This window comes from Actinia tenebrosa, unplaced genomic scaffold, assembly GCF_029948245.1.
Source record: "Actinia tenebrosa isolate PJP-AT-01 unplaced genomic scaffold, QUT_ActTen_1.0 PGA_scaffold6__47_contigs__length_16458017, whole genome shotgun sequence".
In the NCBI taxonomy this organism is placed as follows: domain Eukaryota; kingdom Metazoa; phylum Cnidaria; class Anthozoa; order Actiniaria; family Actiniidae; genus Actinia; species Actinia tenebrosa.
In genome coordinates, this window is record NW_028292583.1 from 8,101,774 (window position 1) to 8,128,966 (window position 27,193).

At 36.3% G+C, this 27,193-nt stretch overlaps 1 protein-coding gene across 1 annotated transcript in view; it reads left to right on the top strand.

The window, feature by feature from the left end:
- LOC116307635 (uncharacterized) overlaps positions 1–27,193 on the top strand; it is a 53,046-nt gene that overhangs the window by 13,944 nt on the left and 11,909 nt on the right. The window contains exons 24-76 of the mRNA XM_089038953.1: positions 24–173; positions 283–432; positions 571–720; positions 887–1,036; positions 1,567–1,689; positions 1,781–1,930; positions 2,381–2,530; positions 2,604–2,753; positions 2,903–3,052; positions 5,202–5,351; positions 5,444–5,593; positions 6,599–6,721; positions 6,901–7,050; positions 7,410–7,559; positions 7,653–7,802; positions 7,943–8,092; positions 9,252–9,401; positions 9,522–9,671; positions 10,645–10,794; positions 11,138–11,287; positions 11,367–11,516; positions 11,701–11,850; positions 12,044–12,193; positions 12,267–12,416; positions 12,952–13,074; positions 13,563–13,712; positions 13,804–13,953; positions 14,435–14,584; positions 14,683–14,832; positions 15,075–15,224; positions 15,877–16,026; positions 16,181–16,330; positions 16,570–16,719; positions 16,864–17,013; positions 17,167–17,316; positions 18,338–18,487; positions 19,329–19,478; positions 19,619–19,768; positions 19,961–20,110; positions 21,239–21,361; positions 21,448–21,597; positions 21,909–22,058; positions 22,157–22,306; positions 22,407–22,556; positions 22,748–22,897; positions 23,188–23,337; positions 24,174–24,296; positions 24,378–24,500; positions 24,647–24,769; positions 25,028–25,150; positions 25,462–25,584; positions 25,895–26,020; positions 26,925–27,040. Of these exons, the coding sequence (XP_088895079.1) occupies positions 24–173; positions 283–432; positions 571–720; positions 887–1,036; positions 1,567–1,689; positions 1,781–1,930; positions 2,381–2,530; positions 2,604–2,753; positions 2,903–3,052; positions 5,202–5,351; positions 5,444–5,593; positions 6,599–6,721; positions 6,901–7,050; positions 7,410–7,559; positions 7,653–7,802; positions 7,943–8,092; positions 9,252–9,401; positions 9,522–9,671; positions 10,645–10,794; positions 11,138–11,287; positions 11,367–11,516; positions 11,701–11,850; positions 12,044–12,193; positions 12,267–12,416; positions 12,952–13,074; positions 13,563–13,712; positions 13,804–13,953; positions 14,435–14,584; positions 14,683–14,832; positions 15,075–15,224; positions 15,877–16,026; positions 16,181–16,330; positions 16,570–16,719; positions 16,864–17,013; positions 17,167–17,316; positions 18,338–18,487; positions 19,329–19,478; positions 19,619–19,768; positions 19,961–20,110; positions 21,239–21,361; positions 21,448–21,597; positions 21,909–22,058; positions 22,157–22,306; positions 22,407–22,556; positions 22,748–22,897; positions 23,188–23,337; positions 24,174–24,296; positions 24,378–24,500; positions 24,647–24,769; positions 25,028–25,150; positions 25,462–25,584; positions 25,895–26,020; positions 26,925–27,040 (7,649 nt within the window). The remainder of the gene's footprint in view (positions 1–23; positions 174–282; positions 433–570; positions 721–886; positions 1,037–1,566; positions 1,690–1,780; positions 1,931–2,380; positions 2,531–2,603; positions 2,754–2,902; positions 3,053–5,201; positions 5,352–5,443; positions 5,594–6,598; positions 6,722–6,900; positions 7,051–7,409; positions 7,560–7,652; positions 7,803–7,942; positions 8,093–9,251; positions 9,402–9,521; positions 9,672–10,644; positions 10,795–11,137; positions 11,288–11,366; positions 11,517–11,700; positions 11,851–12,043; positions 12,194–12,266; positions 12,417–12,951; positions 13,075–13,562; positions 13,713–13,803; positions 13,954–14,434; positions 14,585–14,682; positions 14,833–15,074; positions 15,225–15,876; positions 16,027–16,180; positions 16,331–16,569; positions 16,720–16,863; positions 17,014–17,166; positions 17,317–18,337; positions 18,488–19,328; positions 19,479–19,618; positions 19,769–19,960; positions 20,111–21,238; positions 21,362–21,447; positions 21,598–21,908; positions 22,059–22,156; positions 22,307–22,406; positions 22,557–22,747; positions 22,898–23,187; positions 23,338–24,173; positions 24,297–24,377; positions 24,501–24,646; positions 24,770–25,027; positions 25,151–25,461; positions 25,585–25,894; positions 26,021–26,924; positions 27,041–27,193) is intronic.

The following is a 27,193-nucleotide window of genomic DNA, read 5'->3' on the forward strand; positions in this document are numbered from 1 at the left end:
TTTCACTTTTTACACAATGATAGATATCAACGAGTGCCAGACCACAGCCCTAGCAGTATATCACGGTCACTACGCTCACAACTGTCATGCTGATGCTAACTGTACGAACACCAAGGGATCGTTCTACTGTACCTGTCGTACAGGATACTCAGGAGATGGAGTTACATGTGTTGGTAAGCGTTTAATCAAGCCCGTCTTTGTTAATTTTTCAAACAAATGATATAAATGTGAACCTTCGCTTTACTAAACTGCAAATTAAATGACTATTTATATGAATTTCAGATATCAATGAGTGCCAGACCACAGCTCTAGCAGTGTATCACGGTCACTACGCGCACAACTGTCATGCTGATGCTAACTGTACCAACACAAAAGGATCGTTCTACTGTACCTGTCATGTTGGGTACTCGGGAGATGGAGTCACGTGTATTGGTTAGTCAATAGCAAATTCCAACTTCTTCCAAGCCATTACCATGCAATCGTTCCGTTATATGATATATTGATATTCATTTTTATATGATATCGAATTTTCTGAAAACTCTTTTACTAATAAACGATTGTCTTTGACAGACATCAACAAATGCCAAACCACAGCCCTAGCAGTATATCATGGTCACTACGCACATAACTGTCATGCTGATGCTAACTGTACCAACACCAAGGGATCGTTCTACTGTACCTGTCATACGGGGTACTCAGGAAATGGTGTCACGTGTGTTGGTAAGGAACCTTTAATTTACTGGTAGATTTAATATAATTTTTGTTATATTTATGGATTTAACGTCCTTTTTAATTAAATTTCATATAGTCGAAAATAAATTCAATCAACTGTTATAAATTTAACTTTTATTGAAATAAGTTGCAAATGATATCTTTGTTGTTTAAGATATCAATGAATGTAAGATAACAGCTCTTGCCGTATACCACAATCTCTACGCACATAACTGTCATGCTGATGCTAACTGTACCAACACCAAGGGATCGTTCTACTGTACCTGTCAGACGGGATACTCAGGAGATGGTGTCACGTGTGTTGGTGAGTTACAGTTGTATGAATATCTATTGCTTTCTTGTTTAATATTAATTTTAATGATCGTATTGTGGTACTACTGGTATAACTTATTTCAATCAAGTTAGTACCAAAAGGATTATGGGTAGATGCATTTTAAACTTTTCAATCACTTGATTATTTTTGATTGACTTCTGTTCTTTTACCAGATTTAACTTTTTAAAGTTTCACCTCCTATAAGCTTCCTCAAGCTATTTTTTGTATCTAAAACCTTTACTTGCACGATGTGAATTGCTCCCCATGATCCTCTTTGTCACCTTACGTTTATAGAATTTTGGTGTCTTACTGCATTGAAATAAGTGTAATTATATCCACTGATATTCGCCGTATAAAATCAACCTAAAAGGAATTGATATTTATTATATTTTTATTATTGATGTTACTACTAATATTAATAACGGATACATGAAAACAGTTTTTAAAAAACCATTTTATCTCAACTACGGGGATTAATATGATAAAAAGCCAACCAATGCAGAATTATTTTTACGCAATAGACGTAAATGAATGCGCCCTTAAGGTACATAACTGCCATGCTGATGCTAACTGTACCAACACCAAGGGATCGTTCTACTGCACCTGTCATACGGGGTACTCAGGAGATGGAGTCACGTGTATTGGTAAGTATGACAACTTACAAAACTATCTTCTCTTGTGATTGATTTGTTGTGAAGCATAACATGTACATGAAAACAAACTTCCTTCCAACAGACATAAACGAATGTCAGACATCAGGTCTTTCCCCTTACCATGGTCACTACGCTCACAACTGTCATGCTGATGCTAACTGTACCAACACTAAGGGATCGTTCTACTGTACCTGTCATACGGGGTACTCAGGAGATGGAGTCACGTGTGTCGGTAAGCTTTATAGAAATCGGCCTTGTTTTTTTACATAGTTAGTAGATAAAAAATCTGGGGCCCTCGTTCCATAATTGATTAGGAATATGGGCGTTAAATTTGGAAAACCGGTAACCCTAAAAAACCCTCGAATCACCGGAGACAACCAACAAGCAACTCTACTCCAATACGACACCGAGTCCGAGAATTGAGCCCTTTTCGCATTGGTGAGAGTCCAGCGCTTTCACCGCTACGTCATCCGTGCTTCCGGTAAATGTATGCTCAATCTTGCAGTCGAAACAGTGCCTGAGTGCAGTTATTTTGAAGGATAAATATCTTTTAATCATGACGCAAAATGCAGTTTAGCTAGTTATCTTTTCGAATTCTTTGTATTTAATACAATTGGATAAAATGTTATAGACCGGATAGGTTCTATTACCATGAATTATCGCTTTTTTTTTCCTCCTCCAGATATCAACGAGTGCTACTCCACAGCCCTAGCGATATATCATGGTCACTACGCACACAACTGTCATGCTGTTGCTAACTGTACCAACACAAAGGGATCGTTCTATTGTACCTGTCAGACGGGATACTCAGGAGATGGAGTCACGTGTGTTGGTGAGTAACAAATCCTTCGAGTTCATTTGAAATAGTTTGAAATCTAACAATTTAACTTTTTACACAATGATAGATATCAACGAGTGCCAGACCACAGCCCTAGCAGTATATCACGGTAACTATGCACACAACTGTCATGCTGATGCTAACTGTACCAACACCAAGGGATCGTTCTACTGTACCTGTCATACAGGATACTCAGGAGATGGAGTCACGTGTGTCGGTAAGTTTCGTTGAATTGGGTTTACGCCAGTTCATTTCCAGTTAGTCTCCTTATCGTGAATTCTGTAGACACGTCCAAGCTATCTGCTTATATTATTCTTTTGTCTTCCATTAAAACGACACTGAAATAATTCCGTTATTTCTGAACAGATATCAACGAATGTCAAACAACAGCTCTTGCCCCATCTCACGGTCACTACGCACACAACTGTCATGCTGATGCTAACTGTACCAACACCAAGGGATCGTTCTACTGTACCTGTCATACGGGATACTCTGGAGATGGAGTCACGTGTGTTGGTATGTAGAAATCAATGCAACTAAATTTCATTGCGGTATATTCATAAAGAGAATTTTGTTTCTAGATGTGAACTTGTTTTACTTTCAATCCGAGACTTTCAACCTCAAAAAAAAAGTTTTTTTACGTACCATTTGCTTATTGGAATCAGTTCTTATACACAGGAAATACTTAATAAAAATATTAAAACTTTCAGAAACAAAACGGAAAATGGGGAGTTAATCTGTCGTTCAAAGGCTTTTCAAAGCATTTGCAATAGGTAGACAGTAATAGCTTATACTACGGCGGATTAAAAGTGGGGGAAAAACATTTATATCTATTCGAGTATCTTAAAATAAAAATGAAAATAAAAAGAATTTCGATAAAAGTGTTTAGATATACATTTTAGGTCACCCATCCAAGTACTAATCTCACTCAAACGTGCTTGACTCAGTGTCTTGGAAGTCCAAGTTTTTTCCACTGGGCCACGATTTTTGGAAATTAACACAACAATAGCCATGAAAACAATGCACCAGATAGACTAGATTATTTTCCACTTCAAATCAACGTGCCAGTGCGTGGCAGAGTGCAAGGGATTAGCTGTAGATATGGTCTGGGGGCCGGCTAGTCTCTCCCCTGTTGCTTCGGCTAGAACACTATCCTGCGTAATCCGTACACCCAAGGGCAGAGGGACTTAATTGCCGTCATGTCCGAAGTCCATACGATGACCCAGCGGATGTCTAGGGGTATGGCATGAAGGCACTGTTTTTTCTTCTGTATTTTGGAATTAATGATCTAATTAAAGTTGGTGGACGTGGGTTCGATTCCCACCGTATTAAGAAAACTTTTTTTCTTCTTGTTCTTCGTTTCCTTTATTCTTTAACCCTTTCATATATATACATTCATTTATCATTCGTTATAAGCGATTTTTATTAATTCAAGAAATTGAGGATATTTCTTTGCTTAAAAAAGGATATTTACTCCCCCCCCCCCCCCTCCCCCACACCCCCTCCCCCTCCCCCTAAACTTGGATTCTCAGTCTTTGATTCTATACACTAAATTAATTTCGCCGTCGTTTACATGTTATAGCGGAGCACCATACTTAAGAACAAAATAGTAACCCATGGAGTTGATTTTTCATGGCTTGAATAGGCCGCTTACTGCAGTCCGTCCGTCCATTCCCGTTCGCGGTTGATTTCAAAGCAAAACTATTTGCAAATGCACCTTTTTCATAATTAAAAAAAAATCATGTTTGGTCATAGCAAAACAAAAACAAAAATCATCAATTATAAACAAAAATAAAAAATATAGATAAAAATATATTGAATTGACTAATGTGGTTAAGAGTTGAATCGGAGGAGCCTCAAAGGTCCTTTTATTGGATGTTACCTTCATGAGGGAGCGACTTTTTCACATCCATTTAAACTTTTCATAATCGAGAAGTTTTTTATATCGGTACCCAATCATCGTTCTGTAAAAGAAGTAGAAGTATGCTTATTTTTTACTCAGTGTTTCAAGTCTGTTCAGTGTTCTTTCGTCCCGAGAAATTTCGGAAATCTCCAAAATTGGAATTTGAATGAAAGACAAATATATGCCTTCTAGGTAAATTTGCGCTAAACCTGTATAATATTGTGTTACATTATCAGTAGCTATCTTTTGTTTTTCGAGTAAAAACATATTACCAGGAATTCAAAGTGTGAATATGTCCATGAAAAACTTTATCGAAGAATTATTTCAAAAAAAAAACTCCAAGAATACACTTGTAAAAATTGGGAGAGTAGTAAGGTGGAAGACAAAGATTCGTGAAAAAAACCAACGATGTAGTGCATTTTGATTGGATTAATTTTACTGGTCTTCATTATGGGTACATCATCTTTATCTGGAATAATAAAAATAGTTTTAAAAAATTCCCGATTTTATTTTCACCTTTAAGTTTTATTTTGATTGAGTCTAAAATAATGGGAGCTGCCTTCATTTATATTACGGGGTACTCGGGAGATGGAGTCAACTGTGTTGCTAGGATTTATTACCCTCATTATTAGTTCTTTTTCTACTCACAACACTTGGCAAAAAAAATTACGCTTATAATTTTGGTTATGCCTTTTTTTAAACCTAAACTATGAATTAGTATAAAAAATTTCCTTTACATTTATCTGATTGTTTAATTGGCAGACATAAACGAGTGCCAAACCACAGCCCTAGCAGTATATCAAGGTCACTACGGACATGACTGTCATGCTGATGCTAACTGTACCAACACCAAGGGATCGTTCTACTGCACCTGTCATACGGGATACTCAGGAGATGGTGTCACGTGTGTTGGTAAGTATGACAACTTACAAAACCATCTTCTCTTGTGATTTGCTTTGTTGTGAAGTGTAACATGTACATGAAAACAAACTTCCTTCCAACAGACATAAACGAATGTCAGACATCAGGTCTTTCCCCTTACCATGGTCACTACGCACACAACTGTCATACTGATGCTAACTGTACCAACACCAAGGGATCCTTTTACTGTACCTGTCATACGGGATACTCTGGAGATGGAGTCACGTGTGTTGGTAAGCAAATCTCGTTATCACAGAAAAAATCAATTATCATCAACTTGTTTTGTTGTTGTATTAGTTGTTGCTGTTGTTGTTGTTGTTGGTGGTGTTGTTGTTATTGTTGTGTTGCTCTCTCACTTTGTGCTGTATGGTAATGGTTATTTGGTTTTATATTTGCATCTATGTTATTGATAAAATTAGAAATGTTGTATTCTTAAACTTTATATTTTGGTTTTTCTTTTAATGTACTTATTGTAATTTTTTCATGTTTTGCAAGCCTTGAGTCAGCTGCATTAAACGAACGTTTAACACCCGGCTGAATTTCATCACAGAGAAGCCAATAAATCACCAAGAACTGACTTAAAAAACGACTAGACCGACACGAAAATTCATTCAAGTAATGACTGTGAAACTGATGTGTGAACAAGCACTTTATCAGACGTTGCCATTAGTTACAGTACACAAGGTTCTTGACGCTTACGTACTGCACCAGACATGCTCCTGATCCACTTATTTGATTGGTTTAAATAACTAGGCATTGATATGTTAAAAATTATAGTTTATAATTTATAGTTTATTAGTATTATATACAAATGACCTTATTGAAGAGGATACAGCAGGTCATTTTGATAATCATTCATGTACATTAACTTATTACTAAAATTAAAAACACAGAAATGATTTAAAAAAAGGAAAATATATACGCAGATGAATCTGCGAGGAAACTTTTAAAGAAGTAAAGAAAATGGAGAAACACGCCTAATTTAGCTTTTATCGCGTAAGGCATAAATATCAGTCTTTTTGAATGTGGTAGACCGCTTTCCTGCTATTTTCTACGTCAATGAATAATGCCGCTTATTATTGAAGTAGTAAACATAATGATTATGAAAATGGCCTCCTGTATCCTTTACGGCGAATATCAGCTATCATAAAATATTTAATATTCATATTCATATTCATATGAAATATGACATATCAGAATGCAACGTTATCCATTGCTATCTTTTAAACATTTGACAGATATTAACGAATGTAGAATAGGGATCCATAACTGCCATGCCGATTCTAATTGTACCAACACCAAGGGATCATTCTACTGTACCTGTCATGTTGGCTACTCGGGAGATGGAGTCACGTGTTTTGGTGCGTAAACCAATAATTTTTATCGAATTGTATTCACGTAGTGGTTGTTAAATAACAATACCTTCAATTGTTTATCGATGCCCCGAAAAGCCTCTTGGCTAATCGAAGTCAGAGCACAGAAACTTAACAATACATAATGTAAATTCCATAAATAATTTTCTTTTAATTTTATACCATAGATATCAATGAGTGTAACTCCAATGCTTTGGCACTAAATCACAGTCATTGTGCACACAACTGTCATGCTGATGCTAATTGTACCAACACCAAGGGATCGTTCTACTGTACCTGTCATACGGGATACTCAGGAGATGGAGTCACGTGTGTTGGTAGGAAAATTCCTAGTATTGGGTATAATGTTCTCCGATTCATGCAGATCGGTTATCATTACTCTAGATATCTCATAGTCATTCCTTTTTTCTATCCATAATATTTGGAAAATATTTTTTCTCTTATAATTTTTGATCTGTAAATGAAGTTTCTGAACAACAGCTTTTTTTTTTTTTTTTTTTTTTTTTTTTTTGCGTAAACTACCAGAACTAGAACACGGAAAGTCGTGGGTTCATTTCCCATCTGAAATTCTACCTGGAATTTTTTTATGAGATCTCCTTACACAATTCCTTCATACTCAAACTGTCAATTTATTGGAAAATTTTCATTTGGTTTTTATCCAATTGTTTATTTGCAGATATAAACGAATGTCAGACCACAGCCCTAGCAGTGTATCACGGTAACTATGCACACAACTGTCATGCTGATGCTAACTGTACCAACACCAAGGGATCGTTCTACTGTACCTGTCATACGGGATACTCAGGAGATGGAGTCACGTGTGTTGGTAGGCGTATTAAAACTTCCTTGTACAGTTTAATCTTCCTCCTAATGAAAAGAAGTTCCAAATTCATTGAATCGCTATTTTTTTATATTAAAGACATAGATGAGTGCTATACCACAGCCCTAGCAGTATACCACAATCACTATGCACATAACTGCCATGCTGATGCTAACTGTACCAACACCAAGGGATCGTTCTACTGCACCTGTCATGTTGGGTACTCTGGAGATGGAGTCACGTGTGTTGGTATGTTTTGTTGCTTTTCTTTATATGTCAGATCTAATTATTGTGGATCAATTTTTCGTCTATTTATGCTTTCCATGCAAAGTAAAAAATCATGATTTATTTCTTCATTTCAACGCGGATTTTGTCTATTTTTCTTTCAGATATCAGTGAATGCAATTCCACTGCTCTAGCCCTTTACCACGGTCACTACGCACATAACTGTCATGCTGATGCTAACTGTACCAATACCAAGGGATCGTTCTACTGTACCTGTCATACGGGATACTCTGGAGATGGTGTTCTTTGTTTAGGTACAGAGTGTTACACAATAATTCGCTATCACATACAACAAACAAAAGGAGTGTTGTATTGTAAAGAAGTCATGAATGATATGGCAATTTATTATTTTATTGAAAGCTTTTAAAGTAACACTGTAGCCTTCTGATCAAACTGGAAAGTTTTAGTTTTTCTTAATTAACATATTAATGATAGCTGTTAGAAGCGCGTGCGCTGTCAAAAGTATCGCGTTATCAGATTCGAAAACGTAGCTCGTTCGGATTTTACGCGCGCTACGCAAAAAAAAACAACAACAACAACTACTACTACTACGAAAAACAAAACAAAACAAAACAAAACAAAACAAGAAACAACAAAGAAACGGGATCTATGAAATTGCAGTGTTAATGAAAAAATACTTTGAACTATAATTTGTTTTTAGTTGGAAGCAGGATAAAAAGAATTGAAAACCAAAGTTCATTTTTGACAAAACCTTTTCTTCAAGGGTTTAAGTTTTGGAAATTGCCTTTATTTCTATAGTTGCTTTCAATGATTTTCTATGAATACTGCTTGAAAATGTCTCGTTTCTATGTGTGCGCCTGCGATATTTCTGCAAGTGCTTGCGCATTTTGGGAAATCGTCTAATTAGACAGTCTAAAACTCTGTAAAAGGGCGTCAACTCTTAGTCAAAAAGTTATAGAAGCTTAAAATCCTTTCTTGAAATATTTACTTGTTGACAAATATATATAATAGAGATTTTAAGTTGTGAAGTATTTCCCTGTCTAACTTCTCGCAAAAGCCGCTTAAAATGAAAAATGTTCTAAGTGATTTAACCTATTCCTGAAAGAATAGGACGTTTGAATGATGACGCCACTGACCTCTACTAACATACTCCCTTGCACACTTTCTTTTGTTCAGTTAATTAGCACCAATCGTTTTACTATTCTCATGATGGAATACCACTTTAAAAAAGAAAGAAAATTCGCGAAGCATTATGGTGGTGGGAGTCAAATGACGCCATCATTCCTACTAGAACTTGGGGAAACAAATCCTTCATAAAATAAAACTTATTTTAACTGCTTTTTATTTTTGAACTGGGTAGTCGTTTTATCCCATATGATTGACGACACACTTATAAGCCCTATTAATATTAATCCGATAGGTCTAAATAATTTACCTGACTTTATAATATAGACGTCAATGAGTGCAACACCACAGCCCTAGCAGTATATCATGGTCACTACGCACACAACTGCCATGCTGATGCTAACTGTACCAACACCAAGGGATCGTTCTACTGTACCTGTCATACTGGATACTCAGGAGATGGAGTCACGTGTATCGGTAAGATCCTACATGAATATAGTTTGAGAAAGGAAGTTAAGAAATTCGGCAAAAGGTATTAATTTGAAACTCCCCAAAAGCTGTTTAATTCACGAAAATTTAATTACCGTTATCAACCAGATATCAATGAGTGTCAGACCACAGCCCTAGCAGTATATCACGGTCATTACGCACACAACTGTCATGCTGATGCTAACTGTACCAACACCAAGGGATCGTTCTACTGTACCTGTCATACGGGATACTCAGGAGATGGAGTCACGTGTGTTGGTAAGTATATCAAACGGTAAGAATTATCATTGCTAAAAACTTTCCTGATTCGCGCACTATAATTTGTCAAGGGTCTCACAAAGATATGAATCACTGGTAAACATTAATATTGCATTAACATTATTCATTGCGATTCCTGACGTTTTCCTTGTTGGGTTAGAGCAGTCTTACTATTACAGTGAAAATTAAGCTTGCAGTATGAACACAGTCGTGACACGGCAAGGCAAACGCTATTTATAAACCAATGACATTGCGCGATGATTTACTCTCCGTCCTATCATTGGAAATACCCGATACACGGCATGAACAATGCGCGGACATACTGATCGTCAAGGTCACGGACGTGTTAGACCAATCATATTGCGGAAGAAAAAAAATCAGCCAATTAAAATTCTAAAAAATAACACGGTTGTTCAAGGCACGGCAGCGAGCTTTCCACAGTCATACCAAAACTGCTTTAAAGAACACAAGATATGTTCTTCCCTTTCCTATCCCTACATGGTATTACAAACCCTTGTCCTTACCCCCTACAAAATGCCCTTGGCTGTTTTCTTTAATGAGTTCTTTCTTAAATATATAAAGGGATATACTTTCCATAAATCCTAAATCAAGGTTATATTTGCCATTCTTTATTATGTATCATTGTAAAGCTCCTGATCCAAATTTGTTTATAATCATAAATATCTTTTTAACGCACTATTCTATTTCATGCATATATAGTTCATATATACAGTGTTGCCTCTAGTTAAGCGGGCCCCTTATTGAGCGAGCACCAGTCATTATTGAATTGAACAGCTAGCTGCATAGGCTCGAAATATTCTTCCCATATTTACAATTAAACCTCTATTCATTAGACTTCAGGCAAGGTCCCGTAAGGTTACATATTGATATTAATATAATAGAGGTACCTCTGTATAGATAAAATAGATAATCATGATAATGGTTGTAATATAAGCTTGATTATACTTCAAAGACATCAACGAGTGCAAGACCACAGCCCTAGCAGTATATCACAGTCACTACGCACACAACTGTCATGCTGCTGCTAACTGTACCAACACCAAGGGATCATTCTATTGTACCTGTCATACAGGATACTCAGGAGATGGAGTAATGTGCCAAGGTAGGTAACAAATAGAAAATTAAATTGATAGGTCTCACTATTTGTGATTCAGCTACCCAGACGCATTTCAAAGCATAACTTAGTATTTAGATGATAAAGAGTCTATAGCTCTAAAAAAGGTCCGTGATCACACGACGAGTAGGCGACCACACGAAAATATTCTTTCATTTACATGTCGCTCACAGTTTTGAATAACCTTTGCGAAAGTAAAAAAAAGAAAATAATAATAATAATAATAATAATAATAATAATATAATAATAATAATAATGATAATAATAATAATAATTACCATCTTTAAAGCTTTAAAGCACATTTTTTATTGCTAGCACTTTTTTCTTTCAGATATTAATGAATGTCTTCCTGCACTTTTATCAAAAAATCATGCTCATTACGCACACAACTGTCATGCTGATGCTAACTGTACCAACACCAAGGGATCGTTCTACTGCACCTGTCATACGGGATACTCAGGAGATGGAGTCACGTGTGTTGGTGAGTAAGTGAATTATAGATTTTTAAAAAGGCAGATATAATTATTCAAAGTTTTAATTATGTATTTTCTCTTAAACAGATGTCAACGAGTGTTTCCCATCTTCCATTTCAACACGCTACAAACATCTTAGTCACAACTGTCATGCTGATGCTAACTGTACCAACACCAAGGGATCGTTCTATTGTACCTGTCATACGGGATACTCTGGAGATGGAGTCACTTGTCTTGGTATGTAGTAGATTGACTACAAACTGATTTACTTTTTTTAGGAATGTGAATCCGTCCTTCAATGTACCAAATGTTCTATAAAGATTTTCAGATGTCATGAGCAGATATACATACAATGCAAATTTCAGATTGAAACTTAATCAAAATAAGCTGAAAATTCTATTATCCATCTTTTTTCTCCAAGATATTAACGAGTGTCAAACAACAGCTCTCGCAGTATATCACAGTCACTACGCACACAACTGTCATGCTGATGCTAACTGTACCAACACCAAGGGATCGTTCTACTGTACTTGTCATGTTGGGTACTCTGGAGATGGAGTCACGTGCGTTGGTGAGTATGCTGTTTGTAATTTATAAAAAATACCCCTCCCCCCTTCTAGTTGTGTCTTGGCGCTTCTTCTATCTTCCCACTTCACAACAAAAATTGTAAAATTGCGACGGTTAAGTTCCTTGCGCGATTAAGACAAACACCGATGTATTTTTTCACTAATTAATACGTGTCGACTTCAAATGTTATTCAACAGATATAAATGAATGTCAAACAACAGCTCTCGCAGTATATCACGGTCACTATGCACATAACTGTCATGCTGATGCTAACTGTACCAACACCAAGGGATCGTTCTACTGTACCTGTCATGTTGGGTACTCTGGAGATGGAGTCACGTGTGTGGGTGAGTATTATCTTTAGTAACTGTGCATTAGTTTGTCTAGTTTATGCTCCTTCTAATCTTTTCAATTTAACAGATATAAATGAGTGTCAGACCACAGCCCTAGCCGTATATCACGGTCACTACGCACATAATTGTCATGCTGATGCTAACTGTACCAACACCAAGGGATTGTTCTACTGCACCTGTCATACGGGATACTCAGGAAATGGGGTGACATGTCTTGGTAAATATAAACCCAATTTCAATTGCTTTGGGCGTACATTCTTATAGTCCTATATAAGACTAGAGAAAAAGGTTATCGCAGGTTTGCCTTTCAGCACGTTTTCTAAGAATTTAAAAATATTGTTTGAGGAAATAAGTCTTCGTTTTCTCCGAGTATACAAAAAAATTCGCGAGTATACTAATTTTTGAGACCAAGGTACTGTATAATTAAAGACAATAAAAAAGAATCAGTAGCTTCAAGTTTCAAGCACTGTCTCTATTTTTTTTTTTTTTTTTTTTTTTTTTTCATTTTTTGCATTTTATTTGTGAGGCATGTTTGAAAGTCAATTTTACATGTTTTTACGACAGCATGAAGACTTTTTGGCTAATTTGCACATGGACTTTAAGCATGTGCAAATCTTTTCCCCTTGTGTCGTCTTATATATATTTTTTAGGGAAATATTGCCGTTTGCAGCAAGACGAAAGGGTGTTAAATCAAAAATGACACAGCTCACAAACTTATGGAATGATGTCTTCCTTTATGTTTTACATTGTAGACATTGATGAATGCTCTACTAACAAACACAACTGTCATGCTGATGCTAACTGTACCAATACCAAGGGATCGTTCTACTGTACCTGTCATACGGGATACTCAGGAGACGGAGTCGCGTGTGTTGGTAAGTATTTCAAGTGGTGAGCATTATGACTGACATGATTGAATGTTGCTCCATTTTACTTATAAGGTATGTTTAGTTCTATATATTATGCTAAATTTTTTTTTTTTTTTTTTCATGCCTATACTTCTTAGTTATAAGCTCCTGATCCAGCTAGTTTCAAACGTCAAAACTTTTGTTTACACAAAGACATTTTATATTGGTTGATTATGTTAAACTCTGAATTGATAAGGGAAATGGTCCGGTAATACATATGTTAAGTCCAAAATGTCCTAAATTAAACTTGCTGAATAACCTTTACGCACTGAGCTTCGCACCTTGTCTTGTCAAAGGAACTTTGGCTTCCACGGCTAGCCAAAATGATGTGAACGCGATAACATATGGAGAAAAGAAAACAAAAGATAATTAGAAAAAAAGTACTTAGCTTAGTGACAAAACATTATAAACCCGAGTCTTACAAAGTGGTATGATCACAATATTGCATTATGCAGATATAAACGAGTGCAAGACAACAGCTCTAGCCCTTTACCACGGTCACTACGCACACAACTGCCATGCTGATGCTAACTGTACCAACACCAAGGGATCGTTCTACTGTACCTGTCATACGGGATACTCAGGAGATGGAGTGACATGTGTTGGTAAGTTTTATCATAAATACTTTTCAAAATAATAAATTATACTGATAGATTATTGTTCTCACACTTCTATTCCTACTATTATCTACTACAGACATCGATGAATGCCACGCCAATGCTCTGTCTCCTCGTCACAGTCACTATGCTCACAACTGTCATGCTGCTGCTAACTGTACCAATACCAAGGGATCGTTCTACTGTACCTGTCATACGGGATACTCAGGAGATGGAGTCACGTGTGTTGGTAAGTTTCAGGTTAATATACCGAATTGTCTTAACTTCCGGTCACGTGGTTAATTCCTTGACTTGGGAAGGTGTAACACATCGCTTGTAGTCTCTCGCTCGCTAAACATCTGAAGCGAAAGCATTTTCCCTCCACCTCCCCTCTTCACCTCCCCTCTTCATAAATATTTTTTACTGATTCTGCCAACTGCATTATGTGTTTAACATTACATTCAGATTGTTACGATTTTTGTATATTATGTAAATAGAGATATTGCAACTAATGGTACTAAATAAAGCATTGTCACTATCATAGTAAGTGAAATAGTGACAAAGGTAGTGTCTTCCGTAGCCGTCATTAGTTTGTCTCAGATGCTCACGGGTCTTCTCCACTAAAGGTTAGTAAAGAGGGACCATAAGTATCTGGCACCGAATCGGCAAACTAATGATAGCTGCAGAAAAGACTTACTTTGAGTAAGTGTAATTGAGACAAGCTTTTGCAGATATAAACGAATGCTTTCCGGCTGCTATTTCAAGTAAATATAAACATCTATCGCACAACTGTCATGCTGATGCTAACTGTACCAATACCAAGGGATCGTTCTACTGTACCTGTCATACGGGATACTCAGGAGATGGAGTCACGTGTGTTGGTGAGTTCAAGTTTTTATTGTCATATAACAAAATTGTGACCACTAAGATGGATTTGGAAAGATGTTTGGAATAAACCAGTACATTCTGCTTGCTTCAGATATCAACGAATGTCGAACCACAGCTCTAGCTCCTTACCACGGTCACTACGGACATAACTGTCATGCTGATGCTAACTGTACCAACACCAAGGGTTCGTTCTACTGTACCTGTCATGTTGGGTACTCTGGAGATGGAGTCACTTGTGTCGGTGAGTTTATACTTCGATAATCCTTTGATAATCTCAGGCATTTCGGTTGTTTCCATACTTCATGAACTCCTGCAGGCGTTATTATCTCGAGCACAGATTTCTGGACATTTTCCTGCGCCTGTCTTTGCGCATGCGTTATTCGAAGAGCTAACGTAACACCCATTCCTCTTAACAATGTTCGGAGAGTGCTATATTCTTAAAATAATTTTATTGCGTATTTGTATTGTTTTCTTTGGCATTAGACATCAACGAGTGCCAATCCACGGCACTAGCAGTATATCACAGTCACTACGCTCATAACTGTCATGCTGATGCTAACTGTACCAACACTAAGGGATCGTTCTACTGTACCTGTCATGTTGGGTACTCGGGAGATGGAGTCACGTGTGTCGGTAAGAATTTCTTCTTTTGCAGTGGTTTCTTTAGCAGATTTTCTTGCTAGTGTTTGTTAATGAGGATCTTAATAAATAACTTCATAATGACATTGCGCAAAAATTTCTGCTCCTTGAAACAGCTCCGATCAGATTCACGCGTAAATGTAATAATTTAAGAGGGAATTTACTGCATACGTTAATTTATTGCATATATATTAATAAAAACACCAAAAACTAGAGAACACAAGAGCACAGTTTTTGGTTTGGTTAAACTGAAAGAAGTTTCATTTTTACTTCTCACAAACCATTTACAGCTATCATCGTGCAGCTTATAAATCATTTTTGCTTTGAATCAACATTCCAATTTACTTTGACGAGTAAAATCCCGGTTTTTTTTTTTACAAAAATACTAACTAGGTTACTACAAACCTGGCATACAGTTTTTGCAGATTTTGGTACTCGAAATACATGTTTTTGAAAAACTACGTTTTGCCACTTTTTTATTGCAACACCCTAATGGAGAAACAGGACAGGAAAAAACGGGCAGTATACTGCCGTCAATCAAATAAATTATTCGGTACCTCTACATATTCTGATTGATGGCCCATTTTTTCCTTTTCCCTCTATCGACTTTCGTCTAAAAGTGCTTTCTTTTGTGTATTGTATACAGATATAAATGAATGTTTTCCAAATGCTATATCCGATCGCTACAAGCATCTTAGTCACAACTGTCATGCTGATGCTAACTGTTCCAACACCAAGGGATCGTTCTATTGTACCTGTCATACGGGATACTCTGGAGATGGAGTCATGTGTGTTGGTGAGTTATTTCTCATATTTCTTTTATAACGTTTTTCTCCAGGATAGTGCACTTCCTGTTTTTGTTTTATATTTTATAAATAGCGTTTATTTTTTCCTTCCAATATTTTTCATTAGTAAAGTCTTAGTTCATTTTTATTTCAATCGGTAAAAAGACATAAATGAGTGCAAGACAACAGCCCTAGCCCTTTACCACGACCACTACGCACACAACTGTCATGCTGATGCTAACTGTACCAACACCAAGGGATCGTTCTATTGCACCTGTCATGTTGGGTACTCGGGAGATGGAGTCACGTGTGTTGGTATGTATTCATCATAAAAAGATGTACGGCGCACTGGTATTAGATAAGTAATACTACTAATAATAATTAATAATATGAAATAATGGTATTGTTTCTTCACCACTTATCTTGTTTTATATTCCAAATAGATCTGCAACTCCTATGTAAATCTTCCATGTAGCTCCTGATCCAAATGACTATCGATCAAATGTTATCATTATGTTTTCATATCAATTAATCTTTCTATTAACTTTAATTAGATTTGGATGAATGTACGCCTAAAAGATTAGCCTCTAATCACCTGCACTACGCACACAACTGTCATGCTGATGCTAACTGTACCAACACCAAGGGATCGTTCTACTGTACCTGTCATACGGGATACTCAGGAGATGGAGTCATGTGTCTTGGTGAGTTAAGGATATAAATAGTTTGCTATATTTTTAGTATGTGTACTTGTGTATCCATATCATCAACGCTAACTATTTTGCTTTGGTTTTTTACGAGCTATATATACTGTGTTCCCGTTTTCGTTTTCGATGTTTCATTTTAAGATATCAACGAGTGCAAGACCACAGCCCTAGCGGTATATCACGGTCACTACGCACACAACTGTCATGCTGATGCTAACTGTACCAACACCAAGGGATCGTTCTACTGCACCTGTCATACGGGATACTCAGGAGATGGAGTCACGTGTTTAGGTTAGTAGTTCCGTAATAATTCTATCAGTAAGAGGTAACAGTTTTAAAATCTTTCAGAGTTCCTCCTTAATTCTAAAGTGATCAATGATTATAATAAAACTACGGTATACAAATGAAGCACTTGCCGGGTAACTGACCTATTTTTTCTTCAAGATATCAACGAGTGCCAGACCACAGCCCTAGCAGTGTACCATGGTCACTACGCACATAACTGTCATACTGAAGCTAACTGTACCAACACCAAGGGATCATTCTACTGCACCTGTCATACGGGATACTCGGGAAATGGAGTCACGTGTGTTGGTATGTTATCATGGATATTCGTACTCGCTCCATGCTTTCTCTTTCTATATATTGTACTGTACTGGATATTGGCTCTTGCAATAACTTACTTATCATAAAAGTGCTTACATTGGCCCTTGACTGGACAATATGTGTAAAATGTGAAAACTGTGCAAAACCTCAGAAAACCTTTTGGTGGACCGAAGAAATCAGTGCTCAATCGCAGATCGTAAGCGATCTTAACCGCAACTTACTCGGTCTCTACAAAGCCAGGGTGCCAGGGTTTCTTTGTTTTTTCCTTCACTGTTTATTTTATTTTATTTTATTTTATTTTATTTTATTTTATTTTATTTTATTTTATTTTATTTTATTTTATTTTATTTTATTTTATTTTATTTTATTTTATTTTATTTTATTTTATTTTATTTTATTTTATTTTATTTTATTTTATTTTATTTTATTTTATTTTATTTTATTTTATTTTATTTTATTTTATTTTATTTATTTTATTTCTTTATTTTCTTTTATTTTATTTTATTTTATTTTATTTTATTTTATTTTATTTTATTTTATTTTATTTTATTTTATTTTATTTTATTTTATTTTATTTTCCTTTTCCTTTTCCTTCTTCTTCTTTGTTGGTTTATTTGTTTCCCACTCTACCATTGTCGTAATACATTAGCACAAAAATAATCGTTAAAATGGCGCACATGACAGATTGCATCTTTTTTCCTTTTGAATAACTTGCTTGGCACATAGTGGAAGAGGTTCTATTAGAATACTTTTCTGAACTTCCGCACCCTAAAGGCCGATTAGCCTTAATAGATCGATCCAGACTTTTTACCTTAGAAGTAATGACGGCGCCTTTGATCTGCTATTAATTAATGTCTCTATTCCAATGTTGCCAGAAAAGTTGTTTCTCCAAATCATCCTCATTTATAGGTGTGGTGTATGTAATCTGCTCAAACGCTTTGTCCAGTCTCCCACTTGTTTCTATCAATAGTAATGTTGTTTTTGTAACTACATTTTTTTCTTTTCATAGATATTAATGAGTGCCAGACCACAGCTCTTGCAGTATACCACAATCACTACGCACACAACTGCCATGCTGATGCTAACTGTACCAACACCAAGGGATCGTTCTACTGTACCTGTCATACGGGGTACTCGGGAGATGGAGTCACGTGTCTTGGTACGTAACGGTGCTTGTTTTTCTGGTAAATAGCTTGCACAATAAGACTAATAATTAAGGTCAATCACCCTCAGGCCTTCTTACAGTGACTGATATTAAGGTTGTCAAAAGATTTACCATTTTATTATGGATTAGCCTAGTCTATATGACTTTAAATGGAAAAGAGAACTTATTTGGCCAACTTGTTATTTACTTTAAATTTGGTTATTGCAATATAAACACCAATAAATGTGTAATATGATGAACTTTGGCTGAACTAAACTACCGACGACGTTTCAATTGCAAATCATCCTTTAGTTTACCTATATATTTACACTAGTTAAATAACAATACAGTAAAAACCCGCATAAAAGAACACCCATTTTTGGAGTTGAGGCTGATTTTGTTCTTATTTAACGGGTGTTTACTGAAAAATCAGCCTGAAGGTGTTCTTAATGTGTTCTTAAAATAAATGTTTCTAAAATATATAACAGTATTACTATATAGACTACCAATACATGTAGATGATATCAATGTGTAAGTTCAAAGATGTTATTAAAAAATTCTTGACTGCAATAATAACTGTATCAAAACAGTAGAAAAATAAATATTGTCAGGTCAGGCTTGGAGTCTGCTACTGGTAACACTGTAATCTAAACTCTCCCCCCATCAGTGTATACATGAGTACTGATGAAGAGGCATTTAATAGTGATTTTTGTTTTTTAAGAACACTTTTTAATATTTCAGGCTGATTGTGTTCTTATTTACATGGTACTTAAAACGCCCAAATTCAGGCTGGGTGTTCTTAACCCACTTGTTCTTTTATGCGGGTTTTTACTATATCTTCTCCTTTTCTTTACAGATATCAATGAGTGTGAGCCAAAGGCACTTGCATTGTATCATAATCATTATGCACACAACTGTCATGCTGACGCTAATTGCACTGATACAAAAGGATCGTTCTACTGTACCTGTCATACGGGATACTCAGGAGATGGAGTCACGTGTATTGGTAAGTGAAAATGATTGGTAACGCGGCAAAAACGTTGAAACAAAATTACAAAGATGGTTTGTCATTGCAATAAGCTACAATATAAATTGAACTAGTTGATATAACATCGCTTGAACTTTGCAATTAATATTCTTTACTAGATATCAACGAATGTAAGACATCAGCTCTTTCCCCTTACCACGGTCACTACGCACATAGCTGTCATACTGATGCTAACTGTACCAACACCAAGGGATCGTTCTACTGTACCTGTCATTTGGGATACTCAGGAGATGGAGCCACGTGTGTTGGTATGTAAACCCCTCCAATAATTTATCAATCTGGAATAAGATAAATTGAACTTCGATGGGCCTTGGTTTTTCTGTTATTACATTCAGTTTTTGCCATACACAATGCATTGTAACATTCCTACCTATTAATCCTGCACCATGTTCATTACTTGGATGATGTAAGTACCAAACAAATAATCTGAATTATTTTAGATATCAACGAGTGCCAATCCACAGCCCTAGCAGTATATCATGGTCACTACGCACACAACTGTCATGCTGATGCTAACTGTACCAACACCAAGGGATCGTTCTATTGCACCTGTCATGTTGGGTATTCGGGAAATGGAGTCACGTGTGTTGGTAGGCAATTCGTATTCATTAAAAGACCATGCATGTACAATATCATTTATTCTCAGCACAGACTTCATAATGTGATTCTTCCATTAGTTATGATTTGTAAAGTACTTTTTATTCATGATCATATGAATGAGTAAATTTCTTATATGGCATATAATAATATTTAATCAATTTGAAGGAATAGGAAATGCGTGCGCGCATGCTGTGTGCAGTTATAAAGCACACGCTAAGGTTGATAAAACTTTTGGATTGTGTTATCAATCCTCGAGTGCTCTATAACTGCGCACAGCACAGTGGAAGTTTTTTTTGCCTCAAAATGTCATGAATCAGTAATACATAAATCTTAAGTACAGTTCGAGCGACCTTATGCGTCACTTACATGAACTTATAATATACAATATGTTCTAGACAGTCATCCTCTTTAGTATTCTTTTATTCTCATTGCTATTTGAAACCTGATAAAATGCTTCTACTTTACATAAGATAATATTATATCAAATTACAATAACCTGTTGTTTTAAATCGTGAATGAATAACTAAAAAACGCGTGCGCGTACAATGGGAGCTCCCATAAAGCAAATACCTCAACCGTTCAGAAAGTAAACAGCTATTTTAGAAGTAATGTAATCACTGACAGTTATACTCTTTATTCCCGTTATCATAGTACATGCTCTTCATAATCTCTCTCTCTATCCATTTATATCACCTGCTGGCAAATTCCAATTATTCTAGTGTCTAGTTCATGTATCATGAATTACCAATATTTTTATAATTATCTTGATTTACTGATATTATGTTGCTTCTTTACTTGACAGTAAATTAGCTGAATCTGTCACAGACCATTGGTACACCTAGCTTGATCCATATTGTATACTCTTAATCTAATCGATATATAATGCGGTCTATTTAGTTGTGTGTTGAGTATGATCGTCTGCGTCCGTTGACATGCATGCACCTCCTGTCTTTCCGCAGCAAGAAAAAATTCAAACTCAACCAAAGGGCTCATCTCTGATAGATCACACTCAGGACTCATCACCCACTTGGGTTGTTGGATTCAAACTATGCACTTTATTATATAGTCTATGATTGTTATCGTCTTCTAAACTTACTTCAATGTTTTGTAACACTTAGACATAGACGAGTGTGCCAAAGGTACACACAACTGCCATGTTGATGCCAATCGTACCAACACCAAGGGATCGTTCTATTGTACCTGTCATACGGGATACTCAGGAGATGGTGTCACGTGTGTTGGTATGTTTGAGTGTAAAAAATGCATCCAATTAAATAATATGTAAATGTATTACCTATTCAATTATGACATATAAACTGTTTTTTAGACATCAACGAGTGTCATTCCAATGCGTTGGCCCCAAACCATACTCACTACGCACATAACTGTCATGCTGATGCTAACTGTACCAACACCAAGGGATCGTTCTACTGTACCTGTCTCGTTGGATATGCTGGAGATGGAGTCGAATGTACAGGTAAGACACTAAGGGATTACACACTGTCCTCTATGCATTATTATTTAACATGAAAAAGAGTTTGTTTTGAAGACCCGTTCAGCTTTGCTGTAAATATTTATCATTTCATTCTTCTAGGATAAATACCTTTTTCTCGACTTCATCTGTCTATTTTAATGTGTTTTCTCAAGCGTCATCAGCATAAAGAAAACTTTACTCAAGGCATGACACATGGTCCAAAATAAGAAAACCTTAGTTCCCGACCTAAATGAGCTTTTACTTACCCGTTCACTACTTTCGTATTCATACTTATCATTGATGCTCTTTTGCAGATATCAACGAATGTTTTCCAGAGAGTATACAAAAAGGCTATAAAAGCTTAGCTCACAACTGTCATGCTGATGCTAACTGTACCAACACCAAGGGATCGTTCTACTGTACCTGTCATACGGGATACTCAGGAGATGGTGTCACTTGCAACAGTGAGAATAATTTTTATAACCATGTCTTCTCCGGATTAATACTTTTATTTTAAGAACTATAGACAGTAAACCTTTTTATAACGATTTTGTTTATACAGATATTAACGAATGCCGAACCACAGCCCTAGCAATATACCACAGCCATTATGCTCACAACTGTCATGCTGACGCAAATTGCACTGATACGAAGGGATCGTTCTACTGTACCTGTCATACGGGATACTCTGGAAATGGGGTCACGTGTGTTGGTGGGTGCTTAAAATTAGTGCTTTTCAAATAGCCGTAATTATTTCATATCAAATTAGAAAAAAGTGTTATTTCCCAATCAAAATTGATTTTTTTTCCCAGACATCAACGAGTGCCATACCACAGCCCTAGCATTATATCAGGTTCACTATGCACACAACTGTCATGCTGATGCTAACTGTACCAATACCAAGGGATCGTTCTACTGTACCTGTCATACGGGATACTCTGGAGATGGAGTCACGTGCGTTGGTGAGTCTAAAAGGCTTTCAACTAAGTATAGTGATAAACATTGCATGCTTGGTAATTTGTTAAAAATTTAAATGTGTACGTTTTTATCGTTTCAAATGTTGATGAATTTTAGAGTTATCTATTACTTTTTTTGTCTTGTTATTATTTCATTTTAACCACACATAATTAATCCAATGGCTAAATCGTTTTAGATATCAATGAGTGCCAGACCACAGCTCTTGCAGTATACCACAATCACTACGCACACAACTGCCATGCTGATGCTAACTGTACCAACACCAAGGGATCGTTCTACTGCACCTGTCATACGGGATACTCGGGAGATGGAGTCACGTGTGTTGGTAAGGAAGTTCTAGTTCTCTTAGATACCAGAAGAGGAGAAAATGGATCTTTTTCTAGATAATGTTTCTCTATTTAAGACCATGTGCCATTCTCTTGGGAATAAGATACTTTGTTAGAGTGGTATACATATTCATATATATGTCTTCTCATGTGCAACCATTAAACAATTCAAAGAAATGATACTCTAGGGAATGACACGTGGTCTGAAATGTGAAAACATTACGCCCAAGCCGAAAAGTTGTATTTGCTTCCAACTTCTTTTGAGTTTTTTTTTTCCATTTATTTCTAGATATAAACGAGTGTGGCGTTTCAAGTCTTGCTTCTCATCACAAGCACTACGCACATAACTGTCATGGTGATGGAGTTTGTGTAAACACCAAGGGTTCCTTCTACTGTTCCTGTAAATTTGGATATACCGGTGATGGTGTCAACTGTACAGGTAAAATTTCCTTGGAATAAGTGGGGGTACGATAAAGAAAATTGTTTGGTTTGGTTGTTATTTAAATTGCCACTCAGAAATCTATTGGACAATCGATCCAACAAACCAAAGTAACTAAACCTTCTTTCTCTTTTACTCCGACGAAGGGCTAGCGTCCGAAACGTCAGTAAGTTTTTTCATCTTTTCACGGTGTATAATTTACCTTTTCATCATTACTGTTTCATTAGAAACACCGACGCAGCTCACACTAGTTTTTAGCTAGTTATATCTTCCTATTGTTAAAATGGTTGGCACATTAACATCGACCGCAATGGCAAAATTCGTAAGCAGTAGTCATTCCATTGAGAATGTATTTTTATCATTTACTATTTAATTATGTTTGACACGATTCATGAATTCATTGAAACACCTAAAAAAATCTGCTGAAATCCTTACTGATAAGAATGAGGGATTCTTGTCCTGTTTTTATTTTATTTTTTACTTTTTTGTGTAGCACATTAAAAAAAACCACTTTCCATCGCTAATCACCACCGCAAAGTACAGTAGTGGCGCAGCTCAATGGGGTGGAATTGAAAGCATGTGAAGGCGCCTTTGGCAGCCGCTATACAATCCATGTATGACCCCGGAGCACAGCTCTAACCAGTTTGAATCAGTTAGGGTTGATTTTAGAGGAGGAAGAAAAAAATTGGATCTATTAATCCAAAGTATAGCATACTTTAATACGTTCTTTAACATCCCTAACAACCGTGATTGGATTACTTGACGTGTATGTTTCACAAAGAAACCAAGCCTGACACAAGGTACTAACTTGTCTTGCTATATTGTCGTAACTTCAGATATAAACGAATGTCTTCTAGACATCGATATATGTCACGACGACGCAACCTGTACAAACACCAAAGGCTCGTACAAGTGTGACTGCAAGTCTGGTTACTATGGAAATGGCTTCAAGTGTCTAGGTAATGTGATACTAGCAATGTCCCCTATTTTTTTTTAAATATAGTTAGTAAGCTAATTGAAGTATGTAACCATGGTTGCAGATAAGGACGAGTGTACTTACGATTTAGATAACTGCCATGCTGACGCGATATGCACCAACACAAAAGGATCCTATAACTGTACGTGTCATCCTGGTTACTATGGAGATGGATTCGCATGTAATGGTAAGTCCATTACTAGTATGGTAGTCCATCAGCTCCGTGCTGCCTTAGTTTGAATTATTCTCATGTACCAGCACTAAATGCTTTTATGTGGCTAAATCTACCTTTTTTATTCATGTTATATTTTCGGATTTTTTGTTTTATTCCAGATATCAACGAGTGTATTGTAGGAACTCATAATTGTAGTAAAAATGCAATGTGTACTAACACTAAGGGTGGATTCAATTGCACTTGTATGTCTGGATACAATGGCACAGGCTATATATGTAATGGTAGGTAATCAATTAGGTCTGAAGAGTCGACTGAGTGAAGTCACTAAACCCGTGAAATAGATATAATTAGAACTAATAGGTAGGTCCTTTTTCTTTTGTGTCTATTTGACTATTACAAGTTAACTGACATGCTTTATTTTACGAGTAAAATGCCCTTACTCTATGTTATGTGTAAAAAATATCAAATGTTTAAATAAAGATTGCCAATAGTTATATTCGTTTGTACAATCAACAGACATTGTTTCATTCATGTTACAGATATAAACGAATGCTTGGATGGCTCACATAACTGTCATCCCAATGCGGAATGTTATAACTTTAATGGTACTTTTCAGTGTAACTGTAGCGCTAGTTACGAAGGGAATGGAACCTACTGTAGAGGTTTGTAAATCTTTGATATTATTCATAATAATTATCCCTTCCTCTGCCAGTTCACAAATTGAAGCACACATATTTCGATAGCGCAACAAAACTGCAAAACAATTTGTAAAAATAACCTGCCTTTATTTCTCATTCTTATATCCAGCGGATTCAAGGAATACTGATTTTTTTGATGAAAGTCGTGGAATGGACTCAAAATGGGAGAGGATATATAGTCCATCCATTATATAGCCAAGCAGCTCAAATCAATAACATAACTGTCTAAGTTACCAAAAGTTATGATTGTTTCTTTCTTCCTTTTCCCCCCGTAGATCTTGATGAATGTAGAGCAGGAACCCATGGATGCCAGGGCACCTCTAAATGCGTCAACAACATTGGTGGATTTGTTTGTAGTTGTGAACCTGGATTTCGTTATAACGGGACAGATTGCTGTGGTAAACGTCTCATGCATGCTTAAGATTGAAATCAAGTTCTCTCTGTCTTCGCAGTAGAACTTCTATATTGTACATACACGATTCACGATTTGCACAATATCTTCCATTCTTGTATGCAATGTAATAATCTTCTAAGTGATTAGAGCAATGGGCCTTTCGATCATTGACTACTCACGGTTAAAACCTGGTATTATTTATTCTCATTCAGTTTTTTCGATCCATTCTTTATCTACTTCTTTTATTCTTTTTTCGTCTGTCTTTTATTCATATGTATAAGACTTGTCCAACGTGTCTTTTGTGATCGTTATAGATACTGACGAGTGTAAAGAGAAGACACACAACTGTCATCACCAATTTGGTATTTGCATAAACCTGGCACCCTTTTTCAACTGCACATGCGCATTAGGATCGAAAGGAAACGGAACGGACTGTGTTGGTAAGTTGGCTGTTAAACTGACTTGATGTTTTATTTTCTTCAGCTTACACTAAATATATTCTTGCAAACACTCAATTGAAGAAATAGAAAACGCGCGCGCTTGCTAAATAAAAGCACGCGGGGGTTGGTAGAACACGAGAGAAGTGTTAGGAGAAGCACGACGCGTAGCGGAGTGCTTCTCGACACTTCTCGAGTGCTCTGCCAACCCCCAAGTGCTTTATGACTGCACACAGCACAGCAAGCAAGTTTTTTATTTCTTTTATAAAATACAAATTACAATAATAGATAGGAATGACGCAACGGAAAGTACGCGCGCGTGCAATGTGCTCTCATAAAGCACGCGCTCCAAACCAATCAGAACGCGACATTCATAACAGTTATTTTATAATGCGAAATCGTTGTTGAAACCGAAATATTGCATGTGAAGTTCCTTAATTAACTGCTTATGCGGCGGCCATAAGGGGGTACCGTCCAAGAGGCAAATAGAGAGTTGTTAGGTCATTGACTTGAATTGATGGATATCAAAAGTTCATCACAAGAGAACACAACAAAACATGAATAAAGGCGGCATATCGATCACCCCAAAAAGAAAGGGAAAAAAAAAATGGATCGCGTCTAAGTAGTCCATTAAATGTACCTAGTGATACAACTCGTCGCCACGAGTAATGCTTATAAATTGTTCCACTGAAGGAAAGCATGGAGGCTTTAAACACATGCTTCATATCGTCAGTTGTATCTCAAATAAATACACCAGAGGATAATTGTCATTTCCCATAATACATTTCTATCTCATGTTCTATGTTTTGCCCCAAACATTGATTTGTAATTGAGTTTATATATACAAACACAGCTAAGAGAATAAAATAATTTTGAGAACTCTATACTTGTGCTTGTCTCCTTTCAGCCTTGGACAGAGTTTATAAAATAGTGTTTCGTTTACCATCTACTTTGTGGCGTGAGGAATACAGACAACCTGAGTCTCCACAATACCTGGCTTTAGCAAAAACAATAGAAAATGCGGTAAGTATTCGTGACTTGAATTAAATCGGTGTCAAGCTTCAGCTCACAACTGATGTACGGTGAGATTCAAAGTGGACATGTATAGCTTGGGTAATATGTCTTCCCATATTCATTGTCTCTTAGTTTGAGTTTCCCTGTTTTCATGCCATATTT